The sequence below is a fragment of the Bison bison genome, unplaced genomic scaffold, assembly GCF_000754665.1.
Source record: "Bison bison bison isolate TAMUID 2011002044 unplaced genomic scaffold, Bison_UMD1.0 scf7180017864375, whole genome shotgun sequence".
Classification (NCBI taxonomy): Eukaryota; Metazoa; Chordata; class Mammalia; order Artiodactyla; family Bovidae; genus Bison; species Bison bison.
In genome coordinates, this window is record NW_011494947.1 from 5823097 (window position 1) to 5843692 (window position 20596).

Consider the following 20596-nt stretch of genomic DNA (forward strand, 5'->3'; position numbering starts at 1 on the left):
GCTGCAGTCCACGTGGTCACAAAGTGTCGGACACGACTGAGCAACTAAGCACAGACAAGCACACACAAATATGATTTTCAAGGATCACACTTAAGACAAGACAACTTAAAATATCAAAATGAAAAATACAGTCAAAGATTTATAAAATGAATGCAAAGGAAAAATAAATCAGATTTCACAGAATCAACATCGATGAAATAAAAGCAAATAACAAATGGAATCAAGATCATTTTGTATGGGACCCTTCATAACAAATCTGCAACTGTTAAAAACATCTATTCAGTCATTGATATCCACATGGGATTGGCTCCAGGACCTCTGCAGATACTCAAATCCAGGGATGCTCAAGTCCCTTATGTAAAATGCCATAGAATTTGCATACAACCTACGCACACCCTCCCCTATACTGTAAATCATCTCTGGGTTACTTATAATACTTAATACGATGTAAATGCTATGTAAATAGTTGCCAGCATATGGCAAATTCAAACTTTGCTTTTTGGAACTTTGTGGATTTCTTTTTTCAAATATTTTCAGCTCAGGGTTGGCTGAACCCATGAATGCAGAACCCAGGGGTATGGAGGGCCAACTGTATACAAAATAAAGTAAGGCAGAAACTATTAGAAATGTAAAGTGACTCTAACATATATTTCTGTTCCTGATCGACCAGGTTGTCAAAAATGAAAATCTGAATGTTATAATGTAATTATAAGAGTAACTTGTGAGATTACATCTTCTCCAGCACCCATGAAACATTTACACAAATTGATCTTATATTAAACCACAAGATAAATATCAACATATTTTTAAAAACCTCAAAAGCATATGGGTCATATACTAAAACCAACATTGAAAAAATTAGAAGACTGTTCTTAAAAAGCAAAGCCCTTCATAGTGGTGTTATCCACAGTAACGCAAAAGTGAAACAACTCATACGTCCCTCAAATGATGAACAGATAAATAAAATGTGGTGGGGCTCCGCTGGTGACTCAGTGGTAAAGAATCCACCTGCCAATGCAGGAGACACGGGTTCGATCCCTGGTCTGGGAAGATCCCACGTGCTGCGGAGCACCTAAGCGCATGGCCACAACTACTGAGCAGGTGCTCCAGAGTCCATGCTCTGAGACAAGAAAAGCGGCTGCAGTGAGAAGCCCGTGTACTGCAACCAGAGAGTAGCTCCGTTCTCTGCAGCTAGAGAAAAACCCACATGGCAAGAAAGACCCAGCACAGCCAGAAATAAAATCAATAAAGTTTTAAAGAATAAAACGTGGAGCATCCATTCAGTGGAATACTATTTGGCAATAAGAAGGAATGAAACACTGATTATGCTCTAACATGGATGAACCTTGAAAACATAACACTCAGGGAAAGAAGCCAGTCATAAAAGACCACATTGTACAATTCAATTCATATGAAATGTCCCAAATAAGCAAATCTACGAGGCCAGAAAGTACATTAGCAGTTGTCTAGGGCTGAAGGTGAGGGGGTGGAAGGGAGGTGGCTAGAGGAAAAGGAGTGACTAGAAACAGGTTCGGGGTTTCTCTTTGGGGTGATAAAGATGTTCTAAAATTGATTTTGCAGATGGTTGCAGAGCTTTGTGAATGTTCTAAAACCATTGGTTGTACACTTTAAATGGATGACACATGAATTACAACTCAATAAAGCCATTTGAAAAAAACCAAAAACAAAAAACTCAAGCCCTTGGAAATTTAAAACATCACTACCTTAAATAACACTTGCATAAAAGAAAAATTGAAACTATAATTGTTGAACACTTTTAAGACTATTGTGAGCATACTATACATTTAAACACGTAGGATACAACAAAAGCATCAATTAGAGGGAAATGTATACCAGTAACTATTTTCCAATGAAAGTGGAAAGAATAATGTATACACAAATAAGCCAATAATTTGTTTACAATAACAAAACAACTTTAAGGAAAGCAGAAGAGATGAATCGTAAGAGACAAAAGAATAAATTCCATATTTCATCAAATTTAGGATGTCATCTATTACAAATTTAGGATGTCATCTATTACAAATTTAGGATGCACCATTATTTTATGTATCGTAAGGAACACTGCTGCCAATTAACCAGCGCCACAGTGCTTTGTTACCACCAGTTGAAAGATGCATCCCAATTTGAGAGGTTTAAAAATGCGGAGGGAAAAGGCACATCCTAGACTGATGGAATACAGCAGATTAGAAAGCAGGAAGACAGTGGACTGACACACAGACACAGAGTCTAATCCTTAGGAAAGACCAACAGACATACCTCTGGCAAAGCAAATTAAAAAAAAGAAAGAGAAAATGAAAATGCACGCTATTAGGAATGCAAAGCAAATATAACCCCATATACACGGGAGGTTAAAATGTATAAGCGGTTACACAAAACTTTTCAGTCAAAACAAACTGAGGAAAAACTTTATGCTAATCATTTTTAAAACTTGGATCAAATGAACAATTTTCTACTAAAGTTTAATTTTCCAAATTAGTTTTAAAGGAATTTAAAAACTGAATACACAATGCTCATAGAGGACATTTAAAAGTTGTCAAAAATGTTATCTCAAAAAACTTGCACTAGATTTCTGAAAATATTAGGGGTCATATCCATAAAATCTTAATTTCCCTTGTTCTTAGTATTATTTTATATCATAAAATTAGCATAACTGTGAAAACCAAACTATAAGAAGTATTTTTCACCTGTCAAACTGGCAAAGGGAAAAAAAGGAATGATAAAGGAAAAAAAGCACATGAAGACACAAAGCATTTGTGCACATGCGGAAAATAGGCAATTTCTTTGCCTTCTAATGTGAACATAAATTGTTACAACCTCTATGGAGAGCGTTTTGAAAATATATATGAAAAGGCATAAAATTTCACATCAAGTTTTGACCCAATAATCACACTTTCAGGAATCTCTTAGAAGATAATAATCATAATTACACATAGGAAATTTATCCAACAGGGATGGCCACTGCAGAATTTTAATAGCAAAAATGTAGAGACAATTTATATGTCATTATTAGAGAGCAGATTTCAGTTGGACAAATCCAAGTGGGACTGAGTCACAGTATAGAAATGCAGGTAATAACATTAAATGTTCACAATAGAGTAAACATACAGATTTTATATGCACCCAAATGAATGAAAAGATTTGAAGCAAATAATGTTTATCTCTGGATGAGATAACAAATGATACTAATCTTCTTATCTATTCCTAATTCCTTTCAATAAACACATATTATTTTTGAATCAGTAAAATCAATAATCATTATAATAATTTCATTGAGACAAATCTTACATAATATATTATTAATGCCCAGAGAACCAGAATACAGGGGTTTGGGCCTGAGTTCCCCCAGTTCAGTCTTCCCTAGAGGCTCAGAACAGTAAAGAGTCTGCTGACAATGTGGGAGACCCAGGTTGGACCCCTGGGTCAGGAAGATCCCCTGCAAAAGGGAATAGCAACCCACTCCACTATTCTTGCCTGGAAAATCCCATGGATGGAGGAGCCTGGGGGCCCCCATCCATGGGGTCGCAGAGTCGGATGCGACTGAGCAACTGACACACTCCCCCAGTTCAGAAGGATGGGGATAGACCAGTAAGAGTCTCGTGATCCTTCTGAGCTACAGGCTGTGGAGGCTTGGGATTCACTGGGCATCTGTATCAGCAGCAGAATATCCCTTGTTCCAGGACCCTCCTCAGGAAGTCCCCATTCTCAGGGAGTCCCAACAGCCTGTTCTAACCTGAAGAGCCTACCAATCACCTTTTTATCCATGACCCATGCTGCTTTGTGGAACTTTCTCAACTAGAAACTGTAAAAACATCTCATCTAGCACTGAGTAGGTTTCTTAAAAAAACAATAATCCTATTCAGACTCCTACCTAGATAGGGAATACTGGGAACCATCTTCAGGCTTCGGATATATTCCCGAGTCCGCTTGTAATTATCTTCTTTGGACATCAGGTAGTCCAGTTTCTCAAAGGTGGTCTTGTCTTTTCGATTCAAAAGCTGGTGGAAGAAAAAAAGAGTATGAGAGAGAAGGCAAAAAAACTAGAAGAAGCTAAAGAGAAAGGATAACTGTGAACAAAAACTAAAAGGAAACGTGCTAAATGGTATGTCTGTGGTCTGCGGAATCCTGGGTGCAACTAAGCATTGTAAGAAGCTGTGTCTTGTGGAGATGAAACGTTTCACAGCTCAACTTGGTCATTTTTCATAAAACCTTACACTTAGAAGGAACCCTCCAGAGCTACCGAGTCCATTGTTCTGTCCGAGACTAGAATCCTCTGCATAATGACCAACACCATGGTGCACAGACCCCACAACAACGAGGAGCTCAGAGAGTAAAGCAAATTCCTCAAGGTCACCCAGAGCTATTTCACAGCCCCATTATGTCTCTCTCCCTGGGTCCACAACTTCTTACTCCTCCTCAACATCTCTGCCATTACTGAAGGCCCCCTCAAAATGTCACCCACTTTGCCTGCACATTCTGTGCACCTAGCCAGGCCATCTCTCCAATCAGGGCTATCTCCTCCAGATCCCCTGTGGTCCATGGCTGTGTCTTATTTACACTGGCTACAGTGTTTTAGTCAAAATAAGCTACACCTTTTTTCTACATGCTGTCATCTAAGGGGTGATTTAGTTACGCAACTAAAGGATAAGCAGATACCCACAGCCCAGAGATTAGAGAAGTAAGATCTTTTATGACTGAGATCTCTGGTATGTAAAGCTGGTCACCAGTTAAAGGATGGCTCTGTGTTCACAAGGAGGCTTCCTGGAAGAAAGGAATAGAAACTGAATCCTGGTTCTCCAGACCTGATGCTGTGGTCATCCCGCAAGTTCTACATCAAGGCCCAGTGCCAGAAAATGGCAATGAGGCTCCTTGAATAAAATGGCTTTGAGGAAAGGAATCTAGGCCGAGAGCAGGCTTGAAAAGAGGATATGGGAAAGGGTCAGTGGAGAGGGTTGGCTCTGGCACAGCATGTGGCTGACGTTGGAAACCCCCAAGTTTAGCTTCCAGGGCCAGTGCCTCTGGGATCTGAGATCCATGGCTGAGCCCAGGAGCATAAGTGGAGAGGGACCCTAGGCCAGGAGCATCCTTGGTGAAGTGTGGTTTTGAGACCCCATGGTCTATGCAAGGACCAGGACCAGCCACCCTGCCACATCCATTAGACTAACGTAGGCCAGTGGCCAACAGTTTCATCATATAGCAGAGAGAAGGAGAGCAGTACTCCCCAGCATCAGGGGAAGCCAGCCTTTCAAACTGAAGCGGCCTTTTGGGTTCCTGGGACCCAAGTCTGCAAATCCCAGGCTGAGGCCATGTCTGGTGCATCGGGGAACTCAGGCTGCCTTGGCTAATTCCTTGATCCTCAGCCTCTGGAGTCACAGAGGATGCAGCTGTGCAACAGCCCAGCTGAGCAGTGACAGCTTAAGGACTTCAGAGAGGAGAGGCAAAAGAAAAAGCTGAAAGGACGTCCCCAGTAATGAAGAAGTTGGAGAATAAACAGTGAGGTTTTTTTTTTTTTCATTGAGAAATTCAGGACACATCAGGGGATGCTACACAGATGCGAGGAACAACGGCTGCTTAACCAGCTTGTTAATTTAAGGCTGTTATTCATTATATTAGCAAACGGACAGGAAATAACGCCATCATCTCCCATTTGCTGTCTGTAAAGCACCAAAACATACAACTCATCTGATCTTTACAAAGCCCAGGGACGAAGATGGAGCCAGGATGACTGCCGCTATTTCAGGTTCATAATCACAAGGATTAAGTGACTTGTCAGAGCACCCTTGGGGAACTTGATTCAGTAGAGGAGAGACATGTATATTACAGCAACATGGTAAGTAAGTAAGTAGAGATAAGAACTCAGACCAACAGTAGGTAAATTATGGGCAAGGGAAGCATCAAGGGAAGATATAAAGAGAGAAGCATTTGAAATGAATGTTTAAGGATAAGAAAGTCACTAAATAAACAACATATACCCAGAACAGAACCAGATCCTCTAGTTGTGAATGGCCCCATTGTAAAGCTGAGCAGGCCCCTCACCCTCTTGGCTGGGAGGTCATCTCTTTATTAATACAACCTAGAAGCCCACTGAATCCTGTGGCAGTCACCCATGTTCAACCAGCAGTTCAACAAATCCCTATGTCGTCCTCATACACACTGCCGCTGAGCCAAACTGGAGCCTAAGTCTGCCTCCACTGGGTGTCTGGACCCAGCTGAGGGGTTGCCCATGTCCCCTGGCACGTCTGGCCTATCTGCCTAGACTGTCAAGTACCTCGATGCATGGCACCACAGAGCTGATCAGGGGGTCATCTGTGTCCTGACATGGACATGAGGCCAACATGATCACAGTCCTGGAGGATGTCCCTAAAGATCACCCTGCAGACTGACCTCCAACCAACAACTGGAGTTCTTTAGTGGAGTGGGCCGACCAAAGGCAGCCACATTTGCACACTTCCCAAATTTAAAACCAGGCTTCTCCAGACCACACCTGCCTGTGTTAACCTTGTGTCTGTCTGCACACATACTTCCTAAGCACCCTCCACCCCACCTACACACACACATTCAGAATGGCCGGGTCTAGTTAACTTCACTCATCTGCTCCATTCTGTGGCCACAAATGAGATTCAGGATGGCATCAGATTTCTCAGCGGGAATGCACAGGATGTTAGAAGACATGAAAAAGAACATCTATCTCCCAAGTAATATGCATACTATTTGAGAACTTCCCCTAGCAAAATGAAAGAATAAACCAAGGACAGGAGGATACGGGATGTAGGAAACAGTGGATCCAAACTAGCAGTAGTAAAGGGAGAGGACAGATGAGCAGCAAGGCTAAAGAAAGGCTGGTCTACATCCTTCCACCCCAGAAGAGGCCTCCAGAGAGAGAGAAGACTCGACAGAAAACCCAATGGGATAGCACATTGGTGGGGTGGAGGAAGGGAATGGACATAATTTATTATGTATAATAAAAATAAAACTAAATAAAATAATTTAAAGATTTTATGTATAATATACATAAGGCCTGGTAAGATATTATATAATATTACATATGTTTATATGTGTATTTTATGTATACATATAAAATATCTGGTAGATAAGCAGTAGCTAGAGTAAGAATTTTTCCTTAAAAGGGGATTAGAAATGCCAGGGAAACAAAGGGATATTCCAGAAAGAACATGTTATTCACACTTAACCACTTAAGTATGGAGGAGCCATTTATGGAAAACCATACTTACACATTCCTAATAATTAAAACAAGAACACTCATTTAACTAAAGTGATGTAATTATGGTAACATGAGTGTGTTTGAAGAATGAGGGAAGACGGTTTAGGAAAACTAAACCAACATCCATCTTACAAAGAAGTCACCATATACTGTCCAAAGTGAGTGGATCGAGAAATTGCAGCAAAAACACATCGATGGAAACATGGCAGAAACCATCAGAAGAAACTGCTAAATAACTGAGTGTTTGCCTCTAGGGAGTGACTGGGTTATGCAGAGATGGAGCAAGGAGTGTTAGCTGCTTCACTCAGCCTTTCAGTATTTAGTGATTTTTAAAATTCATGCACACGTATTATGCTGAAAAATTATTTTAAGATTTAATTCTTTAATATAGGGTTTGTTTATTCAAAAAGAACAGCATTTACTTGTTCTAAACTTTTATTACAAGTAGTGCCATAAACTGAAAACCTCATATGCATTGAGGGTCCTTTAGATTTTAGAGTTTACAGGAAGCCTCAGGAAGAAACCATCAGAACTACATGCAAGAAAACAACTTATCTGCTTACCTGAGTCAAACAGACACTAAAAGCATTCACATTCAGGAAAGGAGAAACAAGATTAAACAACATACAGGAAATACTCACTAAATACAACAGGCAACTGTACTTCTAGTAAATTTTAGAAGTGCTGGGCCACCCTGAGATTTTTTCCTTCCATAACATTTATTATAATTGTGACTACTTAAACGATGACATCTGTGCTTCACTCAGCAAAGGATGACTCCCATGAAGGCTGTGACCATGCTGGTTATATTCATTCCACAATACCCTGCATCTATTATGGTTCCTGACACAGAGAAAACACTGCCTAAAAATCTGTTGAATAAAAAAAAGAATAAGAAAACTAACGACAACTTAAAAATTCAATTCTTTGGAAATTTTTGAATATTCCAATAATTCTTGAGTAAAAGAAGAAACAAAAGCGAGGGTAATGAACTATTTATAAACCAGAAACATAAAACACATACAGATCATGATATGTTAAACTATGTGATGAGGTCAAAAGTGTACTGAGAGGGAAAAAATGCATGGTTTTTAATTCATATAACTAAACAATATGAATATAAATAAGCTTAACACTCAACTCAAAAAGCTATGGAAATTCGAGGGAGGGGTGAAGTAGGAGAAATTGATTAATATAGATAAAATCAGAAACCATGTTTAAAACATACAATATAAAACTAAACACTAAAACTATAGACATGATAACTAAACCCAAGAGCTAAATTTTATTAATAGCAATAAAACAGGCAAAACCTCTATGAAGTAAGGCAAAATGAAAAAATATACATTAAGATTGAGAAATGGGCATAGCTACATATAGAAAGTGAATTAAAATTACAAGGTAAAAATAAATCCCAGCCTTTTGATTTTAAATAATTTACATGGTGACAAACATCTGCTGCAAGGGATAAATGGCACATCTCAACCACGGGTTAAAAGCCAGGATGATCACGAATCTTGGTCAGATACCTGAAGAAGTGCATTGCTTTTGGAAATGCCCCTTATCATGCTGCTAGAGAGCCTGTATGTGGCACTTATATTTGACTAATGATGAAAAATTCCCCTCTTCTGGTAAGTAGGCTCCATGGAATAAAAAAAAAGTCCTCCAAATCCTCTTTATGAGGATGTTGGTAGCTTGTTCCCTTGTCTTGAGAGAAACAGTTCTTGATACGTGGAAATGTTTTTCAACAAAGAACGTGTTGCTCCAAATATGTTAAAACTGGCTCAAAATCCTACTTCAATTCCAGTGTCTACTGTTGGTATGGAAAGAATTTTTAGTGCTGTGGATAATCTATGGATCAATGGATTCAACAGACTGAAGATGCAATGAGAAAGGAATGAAACAAGGGCACTTCAAAAGAGTAATTCTTAAATTCTTCAGATATGAACTACTGGCTTCTGAAAAACAAACTATAAAGCCATATAACTAATGTAAAATAGTAGATGCAATGGAGACTATTATAAGTAATGTGAGGGAAAACTGTGACTCTGAAATTTAATAAGTGTTCTAGCAAGCTATCCATATCTGTCTTTGACTAAGGCTATTTTAAATTCTGTACAAATAGATGTTAACCTGTAGAAAATGTAGTAATGCAAATAATTCCAGTCCATATAAAGGCAACTGATGTCCCATAGTATCCCACTGATCATCATTCTGGGAATACTAATTTTCTATCCATTTTAAAGATGATTTCAGCATTCTTCAGCTGACCATAAAGTAAAGTATTCTCAGTTCTCTTGAAATAAAGTTGGCTTAAAACTCAGCATTCAGAAAACTAAGATCATGGCATCTGGTCCCATAACTTCACAGCAAATAGATGGGGAAACAGTGGAAACAGTGACAGACTTTATTTTGGGGGGATCCAAAATCACTGTGGATGGTGACTGCAGTCATGAAATTAAAAGACGCTTGCTTTGTGGCTCAGCTGGTAAAGAATCCGCCTGCAATGAGGAAGACCTGGGTTTGATCCCTGGGTTGGGAAGATCCCCTGGAGAAGGGAAAGGCTACCTACTCCAGTATTCTGGTCTAGAGAGTTCCACAGACTGTATGGTCCATGGGGGTCACAAAAAGTCAGACACAACTGAGCGACTTTCACTTTCACTTCACTCCTTGGAAGAAAAGTTATGACCAACCAGACAGCATAGTAAAAAGCAGAGACGTTACTTTGCCAACAAAGATCCATCTAGTCAAAGCTATGGTTTTTCCAGTAGTCATGTATGGATGTGAGAGTTGGGACTATAAGGAAAGCTGAGCGCTGAAGAAGTGATGCTTTTGAACTGTGGTGTTGGAGAAGACTCTTGAGAATTCCTTGGACTGCAAGGAGATCCAACCAGTCCATCCTAAAGGAAATCAGGCCTGAGCATTCATTGGGAGGACTGATGCTGAAACTCCAATACTTTGGCCACCTGATGCGAAGAACTGATTCATTTGAAAAGACCCTGATGCTGGGAAAGGTTGAAGGTGGGAGGAGAAGGGGACAACAGAGGACGAGATGGTTGGATGGTATCACTGACTCAATGGACATGAGTTTGAGTAAACTCCAGGAGTTGGTAATGGACAGGGAGGCCTGGAATGCTGCAGTCCATGGGGTCACAAAGAGTCGGACACGACTGAGTGACTGAACTGAACTGAATATCTTACTGAATCTCTCACTAATTAATAAGTTAAAATAAAATATTTGACAAATAATCATTTTATACTTGTATAAGTCATTATTTTATCTTTTAAAAAAACAATTCTTTGACAGTTTATATGCACATATACATAAATACATGCAAACATAAATACACAATGTATAATCTTGTAGATCAACTTTAATCACGTTTCCAGTAATTTTGCTAAGTTTTAAATAAATTATGCTCATGGCAACCCCAAGAGACATTCCCAAAAAGCCCAAGAGTAGAGCCAGAAGGATGACCTTGGTCCTTGAATGGAAGTTTGCCAAGGGTCCATCCTGGGTCCAGAGCTGGTCTGCATGGCTGAGCCATGGAAAGGGCTGGCTAAGGCATGGGAGAGTCAGAAGCACTATGAGAGGGCTCTGGAAGGAGAGAACAAACTCCATTATGGGAAGGAGGAACCAGGAAAAGGTGATCCTGGAAACTAGTCTTGCTGGGCTTCAACTAGCAGAGATGAGGCTGGAGAGGCCCCAGAGGCCAAAGAAAGTATGAGCAGTGGGCTGGCAGTGGGAACACACAGCGATGCTCAAGGGAGCAGCAGTTTGGCAGAACTGTAGGCAGGTGTTGCCTTGGACAAGACTGGGAAGGTAAGAGAGAGATGGAAACTCGCCATTTGGCAAAGTATGCTTTTGACTAGGTCATTTTGGATACCGTGGACATGTGATGGCCAATTTGACAGCTTATTCTCCTTTTCCAGATCTTTCAACTCAACTTGCCAACAGGGTGCAAATCACAAGCGGCTAAGCATGAACAGTTGAATACTAATCAAAGGGGAAAGAATGAGTTGATTGTGGCTGTGTTTGAGCAGGAAATTCCTCTAGCCAGCTCTTGCGTCTCTTCCGCACGTGACCTGGGGCTCTGGGTTGCTATGTTGCTGGTGGCAATAGATGCTCCACTGGCCACAGCTGAAAGGTTTATGATTTGTTTTTCAGGGCAAGGAAGTAGGTGTGAAGTAGGTATGAAAACTTTTGGTATTTGCTGCCATTGCCAAAATGCTTCTATTATGTCCTCTGCACCCTGCAAGAATCTCCCTACCCAAAGGTTCTCCTCAAATGCCTCATTCCCAAATGCAAGTTGTCCTGAGAAACACCCACTGGAACACACCAAAATCCCTCTATCACCTAAGCTCAGTATCTTCCCTAACTCGAAGGGATCACTGAAACCTAGAGTTAAAAATCCAAATGACAGCTAAAACTTAACTGAAAATATTCATTATTATAAAACTAGAAGTAGTGTAGTAGTATGCATGCTCTGTCATGTCTGACTCTTTGCCACCCCATGGACTGGAGTCTACTAGGCTCCTGTGTCCATGGGATTTTCCAGGCTGGAATACTGGAGTGGGTTGCCAGTTCCTCCTCCAGGGGAACTATCCAAGCCAGGGATCTGTTATATCTCCTGCACTGGCAGGCAGATTCTTTACCACTGGCGCCACCTGAGAAGTATTGTTCAGTTCAGTCGCTCAGTAGTGTCTAATTCTTTGCAACCCCATGGACTGCAGTGTGCCAGGCCTCCCTGTCCATCATCAACTCCCAGAGTTTACTCAAACTCATGTCCATTAAGTTGGTGATGCCATCCAAACATCTCATCCTCTGTTGTCCCCTTCTCCTCCTGCCTTCAATCTTTCCCAGCATCAGGGTCTTTTCAAATGAGTCAGTTCTTCGCATCAGGTGGCCGAAGTATTGGAGTTTCAGCTTCAGCATCCGTCCTTCCAATGAATATGCAGATGACATCACCCTTATGGTAGAAAGTGAAGAAGAACTAAAGAGCCTCTTGATGAAAGTGAAAGAGGAGAGTGAAAAAGTTGGCTTAAAGCTCAACATTCAGAAAACTAAGGTCATGGCATCTGGTCCCATCACTTCATGGCAAATAGAAGGGGAAACAGTGGAAACAGTGACAGACTTTATTTTTTGGGGCTCCAAAATCACTGCAGATGGTGACTGCAGTCATGAAATTAAAAGATGCTTATTCCTTGGAAGGAAAGTTATGACCAACCTAGACAGCATATTAAAAAGCAGAGACATTACTTTGCCAACAAAGGTCTGTCTAGTCAAGGCTGTAGTCATGTATGGATGTGAGAACTGGACTATAAAGAAAGCTGAGCACCAAAGAATTGATGCTTTTGAACTGTGGTGCTGGAGAAGACTCTTGAGAGTCCCTTGGACTGCAAGGAGATCCAACCAGTCCATCCTAAAGGAAATCAGTCCTGAATATTCATTGAAGAAGTAGTGCAATGAAAATTAAAATGATGGATTAAAAAGAGCAACATCAAAATCGTTACAACATACATCAAAAGGAATAAAATACCCAGGAATAAACACATCTGAGGAGGCAAAACACCTGTGGTCTGAAAACTGTAAGACACTGATTAAAGAAATTGAAGATAATACAAAGAGATGGAAAGGCATACCGTGTTCTTGGATTGGAAGAATCAATACTTAAAATGACCATACTACCCAAGGAAATCTAAAGATTCAATGCAATATCTATCAAATTGCCAGTGGTATTTGTCACAGAATCAGAGCAAAAAATTTTTTAATTTGTATGGAAGCAAAGAAGACCCTAAATAGGCAAAACAATTTTGAGAAAGAAGACCAAAGCTGGAGGAATTATGCTCCCTGACTATTGACTACACTACAAGGCTACAGTAATGAAAACAGTGTGGTATGGGCACAAAACAGACATATATGTCAATGGAAAAGGATAGAAAGCCCAGAAATAAATCCACACACTTATGGCCAATCAATCAATCTATAACAAATGAGGCAAGACTACACAAAAGAGAAAAGACAGTCTCTTCAATAAGTAGTACTGGGAAAGCTGGACAGCTACATGTAAAAGAATGAAATTAGAACATTCTCTAACACCATATACAAAAATAAATTCAAAATGGATTAAAGACCTAAATGTAAGACCAGATACTATAAAACTCCTAGAGGAAAACCTAGGCAGAACACACGTTGACATAAATCATAGCAATATATTTTTAGATTCATCTCCTAGAGTAATGAAAACAAAAATAAACAAATGGGACTTAATTGAACTTGAAGCTTCTGCACAGCACAGGAAACCATAAACAAAATAAAAAGACAATCTATGAACTCAGAGAAAATGTTTGCAAACAATATGACCAACAAGGGATTAATTTCCAAAATACAAAAACAGCTCATACAGCTTAATACCAAAAAAAAAAAAAAAATGAACAACCCAATCAAAAAATGGACAGAAAACCTAAATAGACATTTCTCCAAAGAGGACATACCAATGGCCAACAAGCACATGAAAAGATGCTCAACGGCACTAATTATCGGAGAAATGCAAACCAAACTACAACGAGATATCACCTCAAACCAGTCAGGATGGTCATCACCAAAAAGTCTACCAATAACTAATTTGTAGAGAAATAATAAATTTGCTGGAGAGGGTGTGGCAAGAAGGAAACCCTCCTACACTGTCGGTGGGAATGCAAATTGGTACAGCCACTATGGAGAATAGTACAGGGACACTCCTTAAAAAAATAAAATTAGAGTTGTCATATGATCCATCAATCCCAGTCCTGGGCATACACCCAGAAAAAAACTCTAATTTGAAAAGATACATGCACCCCCATGTTCATAGCAGCACTATCTACAATTGCGGAGACGTGGAAGCAACCTAAGAATCCATCGACAGATGAATGGACAGAGAATATGTGGTACATATGTACACTGGGATACTACTCCGCCATAAAAAGAATGAAATAATGCCATCTCCAGCAACATGGATGAACCTAGAGATTATCACAGTAAGTGAAGCAAGTCAGCCAGAGAAAGACAATTATCCTATGATATCCCTCATATTTGGCACCTAAAAAGTTGATACAAATGAATTTATTTCCAAAACAGAAAGAGACTCACAGACACAGAAAACAAATTCATGGTTACCAAAGGGGATAGAGGTGGTGGGGAGAGGGGGAGAAAAAAAGAAAAAGTCTCATGCAATTTTATGTTAACTTGTTCACTAATTATACAATAAAATTGCTGGAATACTTTCTTAAGAAAAAAAAAGAAAAACACAGTTACATCAGAGCATCCTGCTCTGGAGCAGTGGTGGGTAGAGACCACCCCCCACCCAAAGGATGGGGGGTTGCTAAAAACTGTCTTTAATCAGGCAAGTGAAAACACCAGAGCTGTGTCGTAGGACGATCACTCCACGAATGAACAGCATGAGAAAGGGAGTGAGATGAGAAGCAAGGGAACCACTAGAAGATGATGATGTTATCAGGTTATAAATCAGAGGACCTGGCTTACAGGGATGGTGGTCTCTGCCAGTCTATTTGAAAATAGTCAAAGAAAAGTTGAAAATAATAATAAAAGCAGCAGCAGCAGCTAATACTTATCTAGCCCTTACTGTGTGCCAGGCATAGTTTGAAACATTTTTTTCATATATTTACTCATTTAACCCTCACCATAAGAGGCAGGTCCAAGGCTGGCTGAGCCTGGGAGTCTGATTCAAGAGTCTACACTCCTAACCTCCACAGGACACTACCCCTCATTTCTTGGTCATGTGGGCTGAGAGCCAAGAGCTACCTACCTGAAGTACAGGCTAAGGTGACATTTTCTCATAGGGACTTTTTCTACCTGTGTTCCCTTGGGGCTCCCCCAGGCTGGTCCGAGATTTTCCAGTGGGGGACACTTGCTGGCTCTCTGATTCCTGTGAGTAGCTGAGTTCCAGTCCGCCATAAGCGGGCATCAGAACCCTTGCCCCCTGACAGCTGGCAAGGTCTCCATCCAGTAAGCTCTCTGCGCTCTGCCCCCTGCGCTGACTCAGAGCATTCTCTGTTTCTAGCACATGGTGACTTCCCTTTCCTGGCTTCTGGCTCAGCATTGCTTCTTGGTTTATAATTTAGTTTATTTGTATGTGTGTTTGCAGCAGGTGATTGGGAGGGAAGAAAGGGCTTACTGCTCATCTGCCCAGTCTACCATATTGCCTCAAAGTCCAAACAGGTCCACTCAGAAAGCCTGGAACTAACCAGCACTTTCTGGAACCAGACTTTGATTTCAGACACGCCAGTGGTGAGCTGTCAGACAAACACACAAGAAGAGGGCTCGTGGAGCCGGCGTGGGAACGTGGGTGTAGGGCTAGAGAGAGGGGCTGGGATGAGTGTGAGGAGGCAGCCCCCACAGGGGCAAGATGGGGCTTTCCAAGCTGGGAAGACCCCATGGGACAGGACTTGGATCAGGAAAGGTGAGAGCTGGGCCAGAGCCCTCCCAGACACTTACAGCCCGTGGGTGAGAGGGACAAAAGTGGTCAGGGAGGAGCCAGCTGTCAGAATGCGGTGGGGGTAGGGGTGGGGAAGGGAATAAGCTGCGTGAAGAGAGATGTTTCAGGAAGGGGGTGACAGATGTTGTGGCAAAGTGAAGGCAGACGAGGGTGCAGACATCAGCAAGAGAGATGTTTCAGGAAGGGGGTGACAGATGTTGTGGCAAAGTGAAGGCAGACGAGGGTGCAGACATCAGCAAGAGAGATGTTTCAGGAAGGGGGTGACAGATGTTGTGGCAAAGTGAAGGCAGACGAGGGTGCAGACATCAGCAAGAGAGATGTTTCAGGAAGGGGGTGACAGATGTTGTGGCAAAGTGAAGGCAGACGAGGGTGCAGACATCAGCAAGAGAGATGTTTCAGGAAGGGGGTGACAGATGTTGTGGCAAAGTGAAGGCAGACGAGGGTGCAGACATCAGCAAGAGAGATGTTTCAGGAAGGGGGTGACAGATGTTGTGGCAAAGTGAAGGCAGACGAGGGTGCAGACATCAGCAAGAGAGATGTTTCAGGAAGGGGGTGACAGATGTTGTGGCAAAGTGAAGGCAGACGAGGGTGCAGACATCAGCAGAACTCCTGAGAATGGAGACGAGGGGAGGGACCGGTGATGAGTCATCAAGGGATGTCCTCTCCTCCCCCACCTCACCTCCCCCCTGAGCCATGGCTCAGGAAAGCCTGGGATAGCCTTGCCCATCATGATGTCCTCCACAGCATCCAAGGGGGCACTCCATCAGACACAGAGGGGAGAGGCACCTCCCGCATGAAAGATGAAAATCTGAAATACACGAATGCCACCACCCATCCACCTTCCTGGGATACCCGCTTAACGACCCTGCACCCCCAGATGCCTGAAGTGAGAGTCCGGCTCCCAGGCGGGTCCCCTCCAGACCACCGCCCTGCAGACCAGGCCTCCTGACCCATCGGCTGTGACTTCCTCCCGGCCAAGTTCTTCAGTTTTCATTTTGCTGCTGCAGATGGGTCAGACTCTCTGGATCAATTCAGTAGGAAAGAGCGAATCACGATAGGAACGTGTACAGAGCAAGCAGTGTGTGTGTGTGTGTGTGTGTGTGTGTGTGAATCACAATAGAACATGTACACAGCAAGCAGAGTGTGTGTGTGTAGCTCATGACTGTAATTAAAGAGTGACTCACCCATACTCCGGGAATTCCATACCCTCAGGTCTCTCCTGTCTAAGTCCAGCTCCTCTTGGGACCACTCTGATCTGAGAAAAGGTCTCACCCTCGTCCCAGCTGTTGTTGCTATTGTTCAGTCGCTCAGTCGTGTCTGACTCTTTGAGACCCCATGGACTGCAGCATGCCAGGCTTCCCTGTCCTCTAGACAGACCCCTGTCCCGTGGGGTCTCCCTGGCTTGGAGAGCCCCATCTATCTTCTCCTCCATGCCCCAGTGGTGGCCGCCTCCTTGAGCTCATCCCAATCTCTCTCTAGCCCTAGACCTGAGTTCCCAGCTGCTCAGGCCTCAAACCTAGGAACCACTCTCCAGGCCCCTCCTTGCTTCATCTCTGACATCCCATCCTTCACAAATCCCGCCACCTCTGTCTTCAGAATCCCTCCTCTCTCACTTTCCTTCTCTCCCATGCACTGCCACTGCCCCAGTTTAGCCAGCACTGGCTCACTCCTGGATTCTGCCCTAACGCCCTAAGCCAGCCTCATTTCCACTCTTGCCCCCCTGCACTTCCTCTGCAATCTGCTTTTCACAGAGTGCACACATGCTCAGTTGCTTCAGTCATGTCCAACTCTTTGCAACCCTACGTACTGTAGCCCACCAGGGTCCTCTGTCCATGGGATTCTCTGGGCAAGAACACTGGAGTGTGCTGCCATGCCTTCCTCCAGGGGATCTTCCCAACCAGGGATAGAACCCGAGTCTCTTAACCAGCCCCTGCATTGACAGGTGGGTTCTCTACCACTAGTGTCACGTGGGAAGCCACAGAGTTGAAACGTTAATTTTAAAAAACAAAACACAAAAAGCAACTGTGAACCAGATCGTGTCTGTCTCCTGTTTGAACTTCTCTCCAGGCTGAGCCCCTCCCCAGCGGCCCTGCAGCCCGCCCACAGTATGCTCACAGCGTCCCCCAGGCCCACTGTGCTCCGGCCACACTGGCTGTGGAGTTTCTTCCACCGCGATCTCTGTGCTGGCTGCACCCACTTCTTGGCGCGGCTGGCTCCCTCTTGTCACTCAGGTCTGAGAGAGGCATTCCCTGGACACTCAGTTGATTCCTACCGATCCTCCTCTTTGGGTCTTCAGCATCACTTTTATTCCCATCTGACAGCTCTTGGTTCATTACTTCATGCATTCAGCACACATTTATTGATCACTTCCCGCATGTGCTTCAGTTCAGTTCAGTTGCTCAGTCGTGTCTGACTCTTTGCAACCCCATGAATCACAGCACACCAGGCCTCCCTGTCCATCACCAACTCCCGGAGTTCACTCAGACTCACGTCCATCGAGTCAGTAATGCCATCCAGCCATCTCATCCTCTGTCGTCCCCTTCTCCTCCTGCCCCCAACCCCTCCCAGTATCAGGGTCTTTTCCAATGAGTCAACTCTTCGCATGAGGTGGCCAAAGTACTGGAGTTTCAGCTTTAGCATCATTCCTTCCAAAGAAATCCCAGGGCTGATCTCCTTCAGAATGGACTGGTTGGATCTCCTTGCAGTCCAAGGGACTCTCAAGAGTCTTCTCCAACACCACAATTCAAAAGCATCAATTCTTCAGCACTCGGCTTTCTTCACAGTCCAACTCTCACATCCATACATAGGCAGTATCTCCCTTGGATAACATAAAAGCCCATGAGACAGGGGCTTTGACCATAGCCTAAGGGCCTGGCATAGAGCGGGAAAGGGAGAGTTTGATAAATACTTGATTTGCAGAAATGAATAAGAGCCATATGGTACGTGTGCTCAGGAAATCAGAGCTGGCTGATAGGACTTCTTGCTTAGGTCTCGTGGCTTTGAGGCCACTGATATTCCAAAGTGGGCCCAGCACTGGGATAAATCAAACCCTGTCTGCACTTTCCCAGGCCAGCAGAAGGTAACTCCGTCCCTGTTGGCACAACCAACCAGCATTTATGAAGGGCCTGGTATGTGTGGGCCTGCGCGCAAGGTCAGCCTCCGTCTTGTCACAGATCACCAAGCCACTGGTGCTCAGCAGCCAGGCCGACAGGCTGCCCTGCCCACCCAGTAATGACCAGCTGGCGCTCACTGAAGGCTGTCCGTGGGGAAATCAAGTGGCAGGTCTCTTCTCACACCTGTAACCCCCTTCCACCCAGGTTTCCCAGATAGCCAGGGTTTTAGGGCAACCCAGGGACAGCACTCAGGGAGCTGGTCACACCCTGTCGCCAGGGCCAGTGTGCCAATCTCACGTCTCCAGCCCCACTTCCCAGGCAGCATGGGTGCCTGCTCTTCCTTGCCCTGTGCCCGGCCTGACTCCAACATCAAGTTCTATCACAGACAGGTCATCCAGCAAATGGACAAGGATGTGGACGAGTGTCCCGTGAGGCAGAGCTGTGCTGTGCTGGCGCTGGCTCTCACCAGCTCCGTGATCTTGGGCAGGTCACAGGAAGCCTCAGCTTCCGTCTCTGCACAATGAAGCCTGTTAAAGCGCTGACCTTGGGGCTCCTACAGTTGGTGTGCCTGCTCCCCCTGCCCTGTGGGCCCATGTGTTCTCACCAGTCCCATATCAAGGGACAGGTGCAGGGAAGGGAAACAGCAGTTTTGGGGCAATTTCAATGGCTAATCTCATTAGCAGGAAAAGAAGTAGCAAAAGAAGGATGCAAATGAACACAACAAATGCATAGAAGTCAAACGACCCACTGTAAACTCAGCTGGGCACTGGGGATACAGAGCAAATATCCAACTTCATCAAGAAGGAAGGCAGTCAAAGAGGGAGGCCGGCCTGTGGGCAGCACTGCAGAACAGACGCCCCATGTTCTCCGTCCCGACAGGCGGAGAGAGTGTCAGGAATACTGTGGCATCGCCAACTCCACTGGGCTGGGGGTGGATACGGATGAAGGAGAAAGATGGCGTGTTTGGCCCACTTCCCAAATGCCCTGCACCAGCCCCTGTCCTTGGACTAACAAGACAGGTGGGCGAAAGGGGAGAGAATGGTCTGAAACAAAGGCTGAACAGCGGGTTTGCCCAGAGCAAACAGCTCCCCACACGTGGCCTTGGAGATGTTGTACTGTGATCCACCCCAAGTGGATCAGCTCCTCTCTCCCCAACACAACTGCTGGCGGCTGCTATATTTATCTCCTAGGAAGCTGCATCTCCCTCTCTTTTACCCTGGTAAGCAGCCCTGTGTAACCAAGAGACAGTCCTGGTCCTCAGTCCTTAGGAAGCCATGGGGAGATTTCTCAGAAAAATAACAGCTGTTGCTGCCCTGGGTCCCTGTTCTCCGGTGACACACAAACTCAGCTTCCTGGCCTGTCCCTAGCTCCCACCGGCTAGATGCCCACTGAGAGGTCAAAGTCAGGGCCAATTCCAGGCGATTGCGGGGGAGTAGGCAGCTGAAGCCATGGACTAACCAAGGAGTAAGTAACCAAACAGAGAAGGCAATGGCACCCCACTCCAGTACTCTTGCCTGGAAAAATCCCATGGACGGAGGAGCCTGGTGGGCTGCAGTCCACGGGGTCGCTAAGAGTCGGACACGACTGAGCGACTTCTTTCACTTCTCACTTTCATGCATTGGAGAAGGAAATGGCAACCCACTCCAGTGTTCTTGCCTGGAGAATCCCAGTGACGGGGGAGCCTGGTGGGCTGCCGTCTATGGGGTCGCACAGAGTCGGACGAGACTGAAGCGATTTAGCAGCAGCAG

General features: G+C 43.9%; 1 protein-coding gene across 6 annotated transcripts in view; it reads right to left on the reverse strand.

Annotated features, from left to right (window-relative positions):
* The window catches only part of RALGPS1 (Ral GEF with PH domain and SH3 binding motif 1), a 201971-nt gene that overhangs the window by 158841 nt on the left and 22534 nt on the right, over positions 1 to 20596 (reverse strand). For all 6 annotated transcript variants that reach the window (XM_010856926.1, XM_010856927.1, XM_010856930.1 and 3 more), the window contains exon 5: positions 3890 to 4016. In XM_010856926.1, the coding sequence (XP_010855228.1) occupies positions 3890 to 4016 (127 nt within the window). The remainder of the gene's footprint in view (positions 1 to 3889; positions 4017 to 20596) is intronic.